At 36.9% G+C, this 17,613-nt stretch overlaps 1 protein-coding gene across 1 annotated transcript in view; it reads right to left on the reverse strand.

The window, feature by feature from the left end:
- Window positions 1-922: 922 nt before the first annotated feature.
- LOC306885105 (oxysterol-binding protein-related protein 10-like) overlaps window positions 923-17,613 on the reverse strand; it is a 30,900-nt gene continuing 14,209 nt past the window's right edge. The window contains exons 5-13 of the mRNA XM_079441446.1: window positions 15,580-15,771; window positions 13,214-13,409; window positions 8,056-8,186; window positions 7,376-7,519; window positions 6,824-7,295; window positions 5,772-5,958; window positions 5,500-5,682; window positions 2,770-2,923; window positions 923-1,293 (exon numbers count right to left, since the gene is read on the reverse strand). Of these exons, the coding sequence (XP_079297572.1) occupies window positions 1,258-1,293; window positions 2,770-2,923; window positions 5,500-5,682; window positions 5,772-5,958; window positions 6,824-7,295; window positions 7,376-7,519; window positions 8,056-8,186; window positions 13,214-13,409; window positions 15,580-15,771 (1,695 nt within the window). The 3' untranslated portion in view covers window positions 923-1,257. The remainder of the gene's footprint in view (window positions 1,294-2,769; window positions 2,924-5,499; window positions 5,683-5,771; window positions 5,959-6,823; window positions 7,296-7,375; window positions 7,520-8,055; window positions 8,187-13,213; window positions 13,410-15,579; window positions 15,772-17,613) is intronic.

A 17,613-nucleotide genomic window follows, 5' to 3' on the forward strand; every position in this document is an offset into this window, starting at 1 on the left:
TTAAGTTACAAATGGCTGAGCAGCTCTTATGCTAAAAATAAGGTGGATAGTGTCCCTATACATTTTAAATCAGGACATACAGCAGTGCCTGCTGGGAACCTACAGTTCAAATTAATGGACTTCACAACGGTGATGTTGTTAATATAAAGTCACAGGACTGAGTGAAGGCCTCTTAAAAGAGCATCAGAATTGCGGAGGAGCGAAGCGATGTCAAACCTCTCGGGTAAAATCTCATTTAATGGCCAATTAGTTTGAACAATAGCGTTCTGTCAGCAGGCTTCAGTAATTAGCAGGGACTCATTATGAGGATATTGATTGACCAGACGTGCTCATTCATTTAACATTTAACGCAATCACACCACCATCAGAGCTCACCTGATCAGTGAAAACACAACCATTTTCATCCATTTAATGTCTGCTGATTCATCTCAAACATATCATCACTCATTCATCTGTCAAGAACATGTGCAGATCATATTTCACCGAAAAATACTGTTTTATTTCTTAAATAAACATAATAAACTTAAGCTTATTTCAGGACCATCAAGATTTATTTAAAATAATTGCTTAGTATTTCTATATTGTGATTGTATTTGTTTTACAACTAAGTTATGCTGATTTAAATAAAATATTATATTACAATATGTATTTGTTGTAATGGAGTAAAAAAAATAGGATATTATAGTAATAATAATTTAGGTGTGTAATGTGTAATTTTTATTAAAATAATGTCACAATGCAAAAACTTTATATAATGTATTATTCATGTATTATTAATTATATAATTATGATAGAATTGAATTTATACAATGTATAATTTAATTTACAATTTAATTATGAATTATTAGAATAACATGTATTATATTAAAGAATATATATATATATATATATATATATATATATATAATATTGGGGTGAAATACTGTTTAAATTTGATTCTGAACATCTTGTCCATATGTTAAATGCACACTGGATGTAAATCCATGACTGTCTTACTCTGTTAACAAATCATCTAATAACAAATTGCATAAATACTGTGTACATGTGCATATCCACAAAGGCTCGGTTATAATCATGAAAAATAATATATAATTTATAGTGTATAAAAGGTCTGTTCTATGTATCCATGTTCTCATACATACACACTGGTTTCTGTACAGTCTGTAGTGTGATGCATCATTATTCTCCTGTTTTTGCAGTTTGTTTTCAGTCCCTGTGTTCGTCTGAACGGTGTTCGTCTTCCTTTCTTCAGTGCGTTTACCATAAGGGGTTTCTGTAGACCCATCCATCACCCTGCACACAGACAAACACCTTCATCAGCTTCACAACATAGAAACTCGAACCCGAATTCCGGAAATGTTGGGATGTTTTTTTTTTATTTGAATAAAATGAAAACTAAAAGACTTTCAAATCACAGGAGACAATATTTTATTCACAATAGAACATGGAGTACATAACAAATGTTTAAACAGAGAATTTTTACACTTTTATCCACTAAATGAGCTCATTTCAAATTTGATGCCTGCTACAGGTCTCAAAAATGTTGGCACGGGGGCAACAAAGGGCTGAAAAAACAAGAAATTTTTAAAAGACTCAGCTGGGAGAACATCTAGCAACTAATTAAGATAATTGACATCAAGTCTGTAACATGATTATCTATAAAAGGGGATGTCTTTGAAAGGCAGAGTCTCTCAGAAGTAAAGATGGCAGAGGCTCTCCAATCTGTGAAAGAGTGCGTAAAAAGATTGTTTAATATGTCAAATTGCAAAGGCTTTGCAAATCTTAAACTCTACAGTGCATAAAATCATCAAAAGATTCAGAGAAACTGGAGAAATCTCTGTGCGTAAGGGACAAGGCCGAAGACCTTTGTTGGATGCCCGTGGTCTTCGGGCCCTCAGACGATACTGCATCACTCATCAGCATGATTCTGTCATTGACATTACTAAATGGGCCCAGGAATACTTCCAGAAACCACTGTCAGTAAACACAATCCACTGTGCCATCTGCAGAGAGGAGGGAGACCGTCAAGCATGTCATCAGCGTTCATTTCAAAAGCCAGCATCTCTGATGGTATGGGGGTGCATAAGTGCATACGATATGGGCAGCTTGCATGTTTTGGAAGGCACTATGAATGCTGAAAGGTATATAAAGGTTTTAGAGCAACATATGCTCCCCCCTCCAGATGACATCTATTTCAGGGAAGGCCTTGTGTATTTCAGCAGGACAATGCAAAACCACATAATGCAGCTATTACAACAGTAAGGCTTCATAGTAGAAGAGTCCGGGTGCTGAATTGGCCTGCCTGCAGTCCAGATCTTTCACCAGAGAACATTTGGCACATCATTAAATGAAAAATATGTCAAAGACGACCACGAACTCTTCAGCAGCTGGAACCATATATCAGGCAATGGGACCAAATTCCAACACCAAAACTCCAGAAACTCATAACCTTGATGCACAGATGTCTTCAAACTGTTTTGAAAAGAAGAGGAGATGCTACACCATGGTAAACATGCCCCCGTCCCAACTATTTTGAAATCTGTAGCAGGCATCAAATTTGAAATGAGCTCATTTTGTGCATACAACAAAAAATTTATCAGTTTAAACATTTATGTTCTCTATGTTCTATTGTGAATAAAATATTGTCTCATGTGATTTGAAATTCTTTAAGTTTTCATTTTATTCAAATTTAAAAAATGTGGGTTGTAGATGTTTTCAACCAGTCTAGAACTGCAGACTTGTCTGAGGCGGTTTCAGTCATGAATGCACCTCTTTGTTGAAATATTTGGGTTTCCAGGGCATGTTGTTGGCAGCTCTCTGTCTCTCATCTGATCGCTGGTCTTCCTCTAACACATGCTTGTGTTCAGTGGCCAGATCAACGTTTCCTTCCTTCAGCGCCGCGGTCACATGCTGCCAGAGACGCCTGACATCAAAAACACAGACTATCACAACTATATGACCACAAAATTAAACAAAACATTGCTCACTAAGGCTGAATTTAGTTGTTAAAAATACTGTAAAATCAGCAATATTAAGATATTACAATTTAAATTGCCATTTTCTATGTGAATATATTGTAAAATGTAATTTATTCCTGTGATCAAAGCTGAATTTTCAGCATCATTACAGTCTTCAGTGACACAGGATCCTTCAGAAATCATGCTGATTTGCTGGAAACCATGATGCACTACAATTCCACAGTTTGGGCTTTTAAAATACTTTTTTAATAATAAGAAATTAACACTTCTATTCAGCAAAGGGAGGTTAAATTTACCAAAGTGAAATTATGGTTACAATTTCTGTTTCAAATGAATGCTGTTCTTTTGAACTTCTTTCTTCAAAGAATCCTGAAAATAAAAGTGCATCACATCTTGGTTTCCAGAAAAACATGAAGCAGCACAACTGTTTTCAACATTGATAATAATCAGAAAGGTTTCTTGAGCAGCAACATATATATATACAATGCTTAAATTTATTAGACCACCACCCAATATGAGGTTTGTGCCACAGCTACCCTAAACTAACTTTATTGGTGATTACCAAAAATCATTTTTGTGTTTCTGTAATGGTTAATCCACCAGTATGTGTAAGATCATTACAGTAATGGTTCTAATGCTAAAATATACAGGTGCATCTCAATAAATTAGAATGTCGTGAAAAAGTAATTTTTTTCTTGCAAGCTTTTCAAAAAGTGAAACTTTCATATATTTTAGATTCATTGCATGTAAAGTAAAACATTTCAAAAGTTTTTTTGTTTTAATTTTGATGACTAGAGCTTACAGCTCATGAAAGTCAAAAATCAGTATCTCAAAACATTAGAATATTTACATTTGAGTTTCAATTAATGACCATCTCTACAGTATAAATTCTGGGTATCTCTTGTTCTTTGAAACCACAATAATGGGGAAGACTGCTGACTTGGCAATGATCCAGAAGACGAACATTGACGCACTCCACAAAGAGGGCAAGTCACAGAGGATCATTACTGAAAGGGGTGGCTGTTTACAGAGTGCTGTATCAAAGCATATTAAATGCAAAGTTGACTGGAAGGAAGAATTTGGGTAGGAAAAGGTGCACACGCAACAGGGATGACCGCAAGCTTGAGAATACTGTCAAGCAAAGCTGATTCAAACACTTGTGAGAGCTTCACAAGGAGTGGACTGAAGCTGGAGTTAGTGCATCAAGAGTCACCACGCTCAGACGTCTTCAGGAAAAGGGCTACCAAGCCACTTCTGAACCAGAGACAACGTCAGAAGCGTCTTACCTGGGCTGTGGAGAAAAAGAACTGGACTGTTGCTCAATGGTCCAAAGTCCTCTTTTCAGATGAAAGTAAATTTTGCATTTCATTTGGAAATCAAGGTCCCAGAGTCTGGAGGAAGAGTGGAGAGGCACAGAATCCATGTTGCTTGAAGTCCAGTGTGAAGTTTCCACAGTCAGTGATGATTTGGGCTGCCATGTCATCTGCTGGTGTTGGTCCACTGTGTTTTCTGAAGTCCACAGTCAACGCAGCCATCTACCAGGAAATTTTAGAGCACTTCATGCTTCCTTCTGCTGACAAGCTTTATGGAGATGCTGATTTCATTTTCCAGCAGGACTTGGCACCTGCCCACACTGCCAAAAGTACCAAAAGCTGGTTCAATGACCATGGTGTTACTGTGCTTGACTGGCCAGCAAACTTGCCTGACCTGAACCCCATAGAGAATCTATGGGGTATTGTCAAGAGGAAGATGAGAGACACCAGACCCAACAATGCAGATGACCTGAAGGCCGCTATCAAAGCAACCTGGGCTTCCATACCACCTCAGCAGTGCCACAAACTGATCACCTCCATGCCACGCCGAATTGAGGCAGTAATTAAAGCAAAAGGAGCCCCTACCAAGTATTGAGTAAAAATACAGTAAAAGAACATACTTTCCAGAAATCCAACAATTCACTAAAAATGTTTTTTTTTATTGGTCCTATGAAGTATTCTAATTTGTTGAGATCGGTGGGTTTTTGTTAAATGTGAGCCTAAATCATCACAATTAAAAGAACCAAAGACTGAAACTACTTCAGCCTGTGTGGATTGAATTTATTTAATACAGGAGTTTCACAATTTGAGTTGAATTACTGAAATAAATTAACTTTTCCATGACATTCTAATTAATTGAGATGCACCTGTAATTGTTGTTGTTATCCATGAATTTTCAAATTTACTGTTTTAGACGAAAGGAAAAAAATAAAGCACTCAATAGTTTTTTTTTCTTCAGATGCCCAATTACAGTCAATAAACACAGTCTAATACATTCGTTAAGCGCAGTATGAGACCATCTGACCATCTGTCATCATAAAGAGAAAACACAAATATTGTAGAAATCTGTCAAAAAAAACTGAATATATTATGGTAACTGGCATAAATCTTACATTGGGTGGTGGTGGTCTAATAAATTTGTAAAGCACTGTATATACTGCATATATATATATATATATATATAAATGCAAGTAATCGAAGAGTTTTACCTGGACTCGGTGCGGCCCTGTTTCTCGACGGGGCGAATCATCTTCCTGATGACGGGCAGTTTGTTTGTGTCGATGACTTTGGTCTCTCCGCTGCTGTAGATGAACTCCAGCATCCCGTTCCATTCACCCTGAGCTTTACACACCACCATCCCGCTGGAGTTTTGCTTCACCTCTGCGCTGACCCTGAACACACACACCTTCATCATCATCTTCATCACTCAGAGACTTCTCAATTACATCTCATTTCAGAATCAACTACATTGCCCCCAGACCTGTGAACTTTGCCCCCGTAGAGAGGTTTGGTGTGGAATGTGACGTTGGCGGAGTATCCGGTCTTGGCGCAGCTGATGGTGACCTTTCCTCCGAGCTCCACCCACGGCACGGTGAGGATGGATCGAGCGTATGCACTCGGGAATGTAAACACGTACTCCTCCCCATGATCACGCAGGTACAACACGCCTGAAAAGCACAGAGCAAAACCCTAAAACACTAAGCACACCCTAGAGACTGAACACGTCCAGCTTGAGACACGTGTGTATGTTTCATCAGCACAGATGATCCATCAGGTTCACATCACACCAGGAGTCCGACAGGAAAACAAACTCCACCCTTATGAATGCATTCACATTCACACAACACCTTTCACCACTGAACTGAATTGTAACATAGTGAAAATTATCTACTACAGGAAAGTCATGGAATAAATCTCATGAAATCTGTATATATATACACATATACACACACACATACTTATAACTTTACACAAGAGCAACTGGTAAACATATAGTAACATACTGTAACATATGTAAGCATCATAAGTCCATTTCCTGTTGTCCTCTCACATCAAAATCCACCAACATATTTGTTTAGAGCTGTTTTTGACCGTTTTCACTTATAAACTGGGCTTAATCTGTGCATATTTCTCTCCTGATTCAGACAATATGACTTCACTGGAGAAAGCAATATTATGGATAATGGACGGTTTGAAATGTCTTAATGTTGGACTAATTTCTAACAAACACAGTTTTTCACTTCACAAGACATTAACTGATGGACTGGAGTGGAGTGGATTACTTGTGGATTATTGTGATGTTTTTATCAGCTGTTTGGACTCTCATTCTGACGGCACCCATTCACTGCAGAGGATCCATTGCAGAGCAAGTGATGTAATGCTACACTTCTCCACATCTGGTGAAGAAACAAACTCATCTACATCTTGGATGGCCTGAGGATGAGTATATTTTCAGCTAATTTTTATTTTTGCATGAACAATCCCTTTAAATTATGAAATTTACTAGCAACCTCTGAGTAAAAATTGACCCACCTTCTCCCACCATAGAGACGCCCACTGACATGCCCATGAACTTGCTCTTGGTCCAGATGTGTGTGTTGACGCACATGCCTCTCTCTGCACACTCACAGTAAAACCCAGACACTGGAGGATGATGGGAAACCTGCTCCGCCACGAAACACACCCTGTAACAATCTGACCCCGCCTCAGTCGCCTCCTGATTGGTCCTGGGGTTGGTCTCAGTCCTCAGAGGGCAGACTTGATCTTGTGGGACCTCCCATGAGCAGTGGAAGGTCTCACCCAGCACCGGGTTGTAGGGCTTCTTGGCAACAGCGCCCTTACGTCCTTCATGGAAGGCGGTCATGTAATATTCAACGAAACGCACCATACGCTCCTCCGGGGTGCTTCCGGCAGAGATGGACAGGAACAGGTCCGGGTGCGCCATGAAATTTGCATACATCTCCAGCAGTGAACGCTTCTCCAGGATGAATGTGGGAAGAAAAACCTGCACACAGATAGGCACTTTAATGTCAAATGTAACTCTAATATTACGTGATACTGGTGTGTTGTTGTTGTGAATCGCACCCGTGTGAGATCCATGCCCAGTTTGAGCTGAGACAGCAGATGCAGAATGACACTCCTCTGGTCGTCCAACACACCCAGATCTTCTTCAGTGTTATCATCTGAATCCATCACCTCCTCCTCAGGAGAAATCACCACCATCCCATCCTGTGGCATCACATACATGATCTCACACAACTAAATTTATGCAGCAATATTCTATAAAATGAATACATAATAGAAAAATAGAAAAAAAATGTATTAAAAGTGATGATAAAAACATTTAGAATGTTACAAAAAAATCTATTTCAAATAAATGCTGTTTGTTTCAACTTTCTATTCATCAAGGAATCATAAAAAAATCCACAAAAATATCAAGCATCACTACTGTTTTGAACATTGATAATAATCAGAAATGTTTCTTGAGCAGAAAATCAGCATAAGAATGATTTCTGAAGGATCATGTGACACTGAAGACTGGAGTAATGATGCTGAAAATTCAGCTTTGATCACAGAAATAAAGTACATTTTACAATATATTAAATTAGAAAACTGTTATTTTAACCTGAAATAACCTTATATTTTACAATATAACATTTCTACTGTATTTTTGGAAAAACAAATAAAAATGTAAAGATTTCAAAATCTTACTGACCCAAAACTTTTGAATGGTAAAATATATATAATGCACAGTATTGTCTCACCTCAGTGTTCAGCAGCAGGTTTGTTTTCCAGAGGGAGGGCGAGGGCTCAATGGAGCTCCGGGTAACAGCGCCGCCGTTCCTCAGATGTTCTCCTGAGGGCGACTTTGGGACGGTCCACACGGGAACATTATCTGCAGGGACGCAGAACACATGACCAGCAGTCAGCAGTTTCACATCACGCTGGAACTCAAAACCAAATCAATTAGCGACCTTCAGTCTGTGTTCAGTCTGATGACCCTAATTAAAAAAATTAAAATAAAACAGCCTAAGGTGGCTTACAGAGTTTAGCTTATTGACAAATGCCCATCAAACTAAAACTGGAAACCAACTAAACCCAGCAAACCACCTAGGGGATTTTTTTCAGCAGGACTGATTCACACCTTTCAACACAAACATCATATGCTGCTTCGAATGGCAGTTTTAACACTGTATTATTATTTTATATATATATATATATAACCAATCAATTGTAGATTAATTCTGCAGCAGTTCAGTGTGTTGTACAAAGATGTGAAGTGTCTAAGCTCTTGTACTGATGCAGAAACATCTCAAATTCTGATCAAAGCATCCTGAGGGCTGCATGAACTTGGTATCTGCTCTCACAATATTTCTGATCAGCTGATGTCAAGTTTCTTACATTCAGAAAGATTCAGCCACATACAATTTATGACAGAGCTGAGACGTAAATACAGTTTGTCTTTGTGACATTGTGGCCCTTTTTAGCTGTAGAATATTTGCATTTTAATAAAAGAGACAGACAGACAGACAGAAAACTAAACAGACTTTAGTAAAGATGTATCAAAAAGAAAGCAGAATATCACAAACTGAACCTGTTAATTTCCATGAAGATATTAATTTATAAATGCATGAGATGCATGAGGCTCTCTTTAGAAATCATCTACTCTTAGAAAACTGAAATAAACAAGTCTTATCATTTACATAAACAATCACTTTTGATGACTACATACAGACTGTTTACTTGAACTCTAGCCCGTATGAGTAATATCAGAAACACTCTAGAGATTTACTAACGCTTTCCCTCGCCTCTCTTCACTGATTTACCCAAGAAAAGAATAAAAATCACCAATGAGCACGGAAATATTTTACTCAAGTAAAAGTACCATTACCTTAATGAAATTGTACTTAAGTACAAGTAAAAGTACCAGTCTAAAAATCTACTCAAGTAAAAGTAAAAAGTAGCTCAGAGTAAAAATGACTTTTTAACAGTGGGAGAGACGCAAAAATAGGATAGGCCAAGTGTGTCACAGCCCTACACAGTATATGTATAACCCTAATTAAACACTGGATCAGCTGTGTTTAATTAGGGTTATATCTGTACTAATCTAATCATTTAGGCTTATTTGAAAACTATATGGTGTGTGTGTTGGAGCAGGGTTGGAACTGACACCCCTGGGATAGGCCTATAAATCTCAAACTACTTGTCTTTAATTAAAGGAATAAGACATGTGGGCTGTTACCAGGCAAATTAAATCAATATCAACTAAATTCATCTTTGCAATGCAGAGGAAACACAGAAGCTTCATCTGAAGTGGAATTTAGATGTATTTACACACTGTTTAAGTAACAAATGCAGAAATAATGTTTTGATATATAAGACATAAAATGTTGAATACTCATTTAAAATTATATATATATATATAAAATCAAAAGATACTTTAAATGTGAAATTAAAACCGCCAGTAGGTGTCACCAAGTCACTGTTAATAAGTGAGTCATTGTGATGAACCAAACACCTTCATGTTGCTCAGAGACGCAAAACTGTGCTGTGGCTGTGCTTGGGATTATTTTTGTCGAAATAGAGCAAACACAGGCAATATGGGGTCTAAAAGGCAAGTCTCTTAATTAACTCCTTGTTTATTGAACTGTTGTAAAAGAAAATCTATATGTAATCATGCTGCTTTTTGAATAAAAACGGCACTCTTTGTGTGACATTGATTTACTATATGAAAAGATGTAAATATACATTTTCTGCCCCTATATCTTCAATTTTGGGATAATTTTAAATGCATTTTAACAGACTGAATCACGCAGTGAAAAGCGCGCATGCGCAGTAGTCTAATATGATAGACCACTCAAGGTAGGAGTGTTTGGTTTGGTTTTGGGCTTAATACTGATAATGTCAAATCGCACATCGTTAAAACAACAATTACGATATTATCGCACACTCTGCACCACTTTCTTTTTGGCTAATTTGTGCAAAACCTTTTGCTAAACTGCCAAAGCTTCAGTTTAACCACAAATGCAACGATGCAAGTATTTAGTTTATCTCTACATGCTTGCGAAGGGGTGATGTCGAGAGTTTATAAACTGCTAGTTTGGTCTCCCCAGGCAAACACAGCTTACACTGCATAATAGAGCATAAACATGGCCAGGGGTTCACTTCATGTTCTTCAAGCTCAAATTCAGCAGAATAGGACTGGGTTTGGTTTTCCTGTCTTTCCTGTGATTTTACCACCAGTTTGTTCTCCTGCCCATTATTTACTGCAGTAGTTTCCAGGGAGCGATTTTATTTTATTTTATTTTTTACTCAGTAATTAATGCGTTTTAAAATGTAGCGAAGTACAATACTTTAAACAAAATGTACTTAAGTAAAACTAAAATGACAGATTTTAAAAATTACTTTTAAAAAGTAGAAGTACACAAAAAAGCTACTCAATTACAGTAACGCGAGTAAATGTAATTCGTTACTTTCCATCTCTGCCAATGAGATCTTAGCTGTTTTCTCTAGTATCCCCAGTGAGAGTACATGGAGATTATTATGGAGTCTCTCACAGATGAATGTTCGATACTTAGCACGATAGTTCACCTAAAAATCTAAATTCTGTCATTATTCACCCTCATGTAGCTCCAAGCCCGTAGGATCTTTGGAACACAAATTAAGATATTTTTGATGAAATCCGAGAGCTTTCAGACCCTCCATAGACAGCAAGGGTACAACTATGGTCAAGGCCCAGAAAGGTAGTAAGGACATCGATAAAATAGTCCATGTGACATCAGTGGTTCAACCGTAATTTTACAAAGATGCAAGAATATTTTTGTGCAGCAAAGAAAACAAAATAATAAATAATAATAAAACCACATTTGAACCACTGATGTCACATGGACCAGTTTTAACAATGTCTTTATGTTTCTGGGCCTTGAACGTGGTAGGACCCTTGCTATCTATGAAAGGAAAAAAGCTCTCAGATTTCATTAAAAAAACCTTGTGTTCTGAAGATGAACAAGGGTCTTGCAGGTGTGGAATGACACGAGGGTGAGTAATTAGTGACAGAATTAATTTTTTTGGGTGAACTAACCCTTTAAATCCTCTTGAGCTCTGAATAAGCAACCTCTGAACAATAAAGTGTCAAAAAAGAAAACTGAAGGCCCGTTTACACCAAGAACGATAACCATATTAGCAGTCTACACATCAACGGACTTTGGTATAACGCTGTTTATTATGAGTGCACTGCAGTTTTATCGTCTGTAGCTTTATAAACGCACTAGCTCTTTAATGCTGGAGGGATTCTTATTGGCTGGCAATGTTTTTAAAATTCATCAGCTGAAAAAAAAATCATTCTGAAAGTTATTGTTCCTTTGTATCATTATGGTTGGACGCTGGGATTCTTTAGAACAATTTTTAATAATATATATTTATACATATAATTGTTATAGCCCTAGGTGTGAATGGACCTTCAGGTTCTTAAAACTGTAAATCACAGGGGAAAAGTAAACATTTAATAAATGTTTAAAATGTTAAAATACAAACTTTTTAAATTATGATGCTATTTCACAATATTACTATTTTTACTGTATTTATAATGAAATAAATGCAGCCTTGAGCAGAAGAAACTTCTTCCAGAAACACTGAAATGTTCCCAAACTTTTAAACGGTAAAGCCACAGCTGAAAATAATTAAAATGTCAAAAAATAAGTGACCCTTAAGACCATGATTCTCCTCGAAAACACTATATCAGACAGCATCAAGCATCATTTCAGATTCATTCTTTTCTGAATAAGCTGGAAAAGAAATCCTCAGACAGACCATGCATCATGCACAGACCAGAACATGTGAAATGTTCCTGCTGATCATTGTGACGTAAAGCAAACAGATCATGCAAGCAAAACGCACAATATGCATTTACCTGATTGGTGTTTCCTTCGTTTGGATCTGCAGGCCCCGCCCCCGCCAGAGCCCCGCCCCCTCAATGTATGTCACTAGCCCACAGTAACAGACCTCAGTCAGAGATCAAAGATGTCGTCTGAACTCATTCCTTTAATTCATTTCCGTAACATCAGAAACAGTCTAAGCGATCAGTTTTGGATTTTCCATCTAAATTTGAACTCATCTGAAGCATTCAGGGCCAGAGAAGAAGCATTTTCGCTCATATTTTCAAAAATATGTTTTACAAAACTGAAGAAAAACCGCATTAAACGAAGGCTGAAACAAAACGCAGTTCTTTCTCTCCAAACACAAGGAACAGAACCTTAGATCTGAAGATTAACATTCAAAACTGAAAATACAAAAGAAAAATACAATATTCAGATCAGGCACAGAGTCATTCAGCTCTCAAGTGTTTCTCCTTGGAGAAAGAAAGACATCAAAGGTGTCCATTCATATCAAGGAGTTCTCATTTTGTGAATCAACATAAAAAATGAATAAAATCAAATCAAATAAAAAATCATGGCAATTGATTTTGACACCCAGCGAGAAGCACCTGAGTCCATGTCAGGGTCGATCTGAAACATTTTATTGGATCCACTGGGTCGTTTTGAGTTTTCAGGCACCTGTGTGTGTGTTTCTTTGGCATGTGGTTCATCCAGCATTGAAAAGCAACTGGAATCAGATTCCAAACACTCACTCAAATCATGCATTAACATGTTACACAGTCAGCACGAATACAAATGATACAATCAGGCACAGAACCGAATGAACAAACGATTCAAATGAAGAGCCAAAATACAGATGAACTCACACAAACAGTGAACATGCAGCATGAACGACGAACAGCCCTTCAACAAAATTTATTGCAAACGTTTAGCTGCACGGGCCCCGTTAGATACGGACAGGGGTCGCAGTCAACCTCGCCCTGATCTTTGGCCGGCTCCGGGTCTGGAGGACGCATGGGCGTTGGTAGGGTGTCCGTATTGGACTCACCGGAGGGCGGCCCGTGGTTGTGTCCAGCGCTCTGCTGTAATATAGTCAGGCACTCGCCAAGGCAGCTCAGGGTGGCGGCAGAGGTGGCTTTCAGCAGCAGCAGGTCCTGATCCAGGCAGGACAGGGATCCTCGCATCGGCAGAGACTCGATGGACTGGACCAGACTCTTCTGTTGACCCTCGGCCTGGTTCATAACCTGAAGAAATGAGGAAGGGGCTTTACTGCGGTCGACTGACAGGTGGCACCATTCAGCTACTCTTAAAAATAAAGCTGCTTTATTGGCATGAATGGTTCTATGAAGAACCTTGAACATCTATGGAACCTTTCAAATGAAAAAAAAGGTTCTTTATAGACAAAAAGGTTCTTAAGATTTTTAAAATGGTTCTTTTAGGAAATGTTCTCTGGGGAACCAAAAATGGTTCTGTGGCATCACTGCAAAAACACCCTTTTGGAACCTTTATTTTTAAGAGTGACTTACTAGAACACAACCCTTGGGATTAAACTGGTACAAATATCATCAGAGAACTTGCAAGTCTGTTTCTACAATAAAACACTGATTCTGATGTAAGATTTTTTTTTGAACACAATGAATACTTTTATTAATTAAGGATTTATAAAAGTGATCAAAGGTGATATTTATGTTGCTGCAAACTATTTTTATTGCACATAAATGCTGTTCTATTTGAGTTTTCTATTCATCAAAAAATCCTGAAAATGTATTAATTTTTACAAAACATGAAGCAGCACAACTGTTTTCCACATTTTTAATAAGAAATGTTTCTTGAGCAGCAAATCAGCATATTAGAATGATTTCTGAAGGATCATGTGACACTGAAGACTGGAGTAATGATTGCTTCACAGAAATAAATTATATTTTAAATATATTCAAATAGAAAAGTTACTTCAAATTATGTAATATTTAAAAGTTTTACTGTATTTACAATCAAATAGCCCTAAATGTGGTCTTGGAGAGCAGATGAGACTTCTTGGCCCATTATTGTAATCAGATCTTTCTGAAATGACAGATATAATCGAGGGCCTGGAATCAAAGCAGTAAAGTTTCAGCTGTGGTTGGTGTGGATGATCACACGAGCCTTGTGTCAGCAGACGTGACGGACGAGGTAATAATGTTTCAGCTGACGCAGGACTTATTTAATTCTCTAAATTATGCTCTTGCACAGAAATTAAATCCAACAGAGCTCAAACTGACAGTTTATTTGAGGAGAAAAATCTCTGACACTTCTTTATGTCCAGAGCAACAAAACCAGCTCAGTTTGTTCCTTATTTCTATTAAAGGAAAGAGATGTTTCTGGAGAAAATCTGTGTGAAAATGCAGTATTCACATTCATGCATTCAAAGCGACTTACATTTTATTTTATTTATTAAATTTTATTCAAGATAATAATCTTGACAAAAAAAAATTGTCGACAAAATTAGTCGAATAGTCGTTTGATCTCACCTACAATAATGCGATTTGAGCGCAACACTAATTCAGCTCTCCCGGCTGTAATCCAATAGAAGACGACATTTATGAGAAGTACAAAAGAAGCAGGACCACACAGTGTGGGTAAGCATTACAAAACTACAAAAAAGTGTTGTCATGTTTAAAGGGGGATTCAGCCTACTCACAGTGAAGTTTGAGGTAAAATGTTCTGTATACACAAGTAACACTGTTAGCGAACATCTGCATGCTGCCGAGCAGCGTTTAGAAGAATATGCAAATATGTGCTGCGCAATTTCCCCTCAATAACTAAATAAATCAACTAAAATGCTAGTAGTGAGAAAACAGCAGTTAAGAAAGCATCTGATCATAGCAATGTGGATATGTCTGCAACAGCTCTGCAATTCATTAAGTCACGTTTATTTATATAGCACGCACAAAAAAATAGTGTTGATTTCCAAAATTACAAAATGATTTTCTCCCATAAAGCAGCTCTCCAGTAATAGTTTGATTTGCACAGAATAAAGCTTGATCCAGCTCACATAATTTTGACTATATATTTTCTCTCACTATTGGAGCTAATTCAATTCTTATGCTCTGTTGAATTCCTTTGAATTTCAATTCAGTTATTCCCTCTTCTAAAGTCCAATTCAGCATCCTGTGAAATGTATGAGATTGAAACAAATAAGAAAACCTTTTTTATTTATATATGACTGACAAATATGCATAATATTAAGTTTATTAGTTTGTTAAAACTGTCGTCTAAATGGATGGAAATTGTTTATCCAATTCAAATACATAAATCTTAAATTGAAGTAATATTTTTAGTGTTCTTTAATTCTGCATTAGATCAGACAGAAGATTCATGATGGTCTGTAATTATCCTCCATCAGTCCAGTGTTTGAGGTGTGCTTGTGTGTCTGACCTCTTTGACCTCCAGGAGGCGATCTGGGTACTGGTTTTTGGCACGGCGGGCGGCTGCAGGCGACTTATGGTGCGTGATGGTAACGATGTTGCTCTGAGGCCCGTGGTGAGGGAGATGTCTCTGAGATGCAGGAGAGGAAGACGGAGGGAGGTGAGGAAGCAGAGAGAAACTCCGAGTCCGGCCCGATGAACCCTGAGACACACAGAGATGGTTTAAAAAAAAAAAAAACCTTGCAGAATTACAGCTGCATTCACACCACAATCACACTCCAGAAAACACAAGCCACAGACGTCACAAGCAGAAAATATTTCACTATCAAACTCGCCTTAACATACACTAAAGCATCACAACTATACAGAAAAAATTATGTCTTAAATGATAAAAGAGCCTGATATATTATCAAAAAAATACTGAAACCTATATGCAAACATATGCAACTAATTAAATGGTGATTCAATCAGGGATATAATCATTAAATAAAACAAACAAAAAAAATCATTTCTTGAAATAAATGTTAACTGATGTACAATATATTAAGCTTGTTGCCACGGCAACATTTCTCATTTCCATTTAGTTTCAGCTCAAGTGCTTTAGTTAACTTGATTTTATAAAATAACTAAAACGTAAACTGAAATAAACTATATAGACATATTTAAATAATAACAACACACAAAGTTAATAAAACTTTAAATGAAAACTAAATATAAAAACAAAAACCAATTCAAACTTAATAAAACTATAACAGTGTATAGTATATCATCTCAATGATACTAAAATACCATTAAACAATGTTTTATTGCATGTGATCAGTTATGTAATCAGACTTTATAACTGTGGTATCTAAAGTTTGTTCTGAACATTTCGAGCTGATTAAAACAGGATTTTATCCCACATGCACAGACATCAGCGAAGCATCTGTTTATCACTAAATTGGTAACTTATAAATCAAACCTAGATGTGATGCGTAACAAAAGTCAATTAGTGTGTGTGTGGTGAAGAGTAATGATCAATGAAAATCAATAAGTGAAAAATCACCCTTGAGTAATTCACAGAAATGTGAAGAGAACTGTGTCTTTACAGTAAGATTAAATCCATAGTGAGGAAAGCTGTTTTCTGTATGGAATATGTTGATAAATTAATTTATATGTATTGCTGTATGTTTTGATGCAGTTTGAAGATAATCGGTTGTTTTTGTGTTTGAGCTGCTGCTCTGATGTGAGTGTCATTCACAATCATACAAGCACCTGTTACTCAGTTTAATCAGAATTCAGTGTGTTAATTACAACAAGATGATGCAGTTAAATCACAACAGTTCACAGCCTTGAATATAGCATTATATGAGCCTTTAAATGAAGTGAATCACAGAGCAGAAGTAGGTCAGATGTTCACACAGACAGGTGTCTGTCTCTCTCTCTGTAAAACACTATAGCGCTCTATCTCTCAGGTGAACTGAGGTGTGTGTGTGTGTGCCGAACACATTCTGAAAGCAAGCGTGGGCACAAAGCAACTGAAGCCAAATGCCGTCCCACAGGCCTGAAATCTTTTTTAAAATAAAACGTTCATTTTATTTAGTGCAGTGTGTGGAGCAATGATATTTCTAGCCAAGGAATTCATATTAGTTAATGTATTAAAGCATTAACACTGCACTGAATCATATTGCAAGAAAACTGATGGAATTGTCATTGCATTCATGCCAAAAATTAATGAATAAATTAAAATTATGAATAATTTTTAATTCATTAAATGAATAACACAACAAATACATCTCTCATCTTTCTCTTTAGATCTTTTTAGCACTTTGAATTAGTAATGCAACAATGCAAACAAAGTATTCTTAATACTTAATGAGTATTTTTGTCCTTTTTCTCCTGTTAACATCTCAAAATCCTTGAAATTGGATAAGTAAGCTATGGAGTAAGACAAAACACACTCATTTTTAAGATTTACAATCTATAAAACAAGTCATAATTTCTCATGCAGTGTTCTTTCTCAAGTACATTTATCTTGTTTCAAGGACTTTCAGTGATATTTTAA

The sequence above is a fragment of the Barbus barbus genome (genome assembly GCF_936440315.1).
Source record: "Barbus barbus genome assembly, chromosome: 19".
NCBI classification, from domain to species: Eukaryota; Metazoa; Chordata; class Actinopteri; order Cypriniformes; family Cyprinidae; genus Barbus; species Barbus barbus.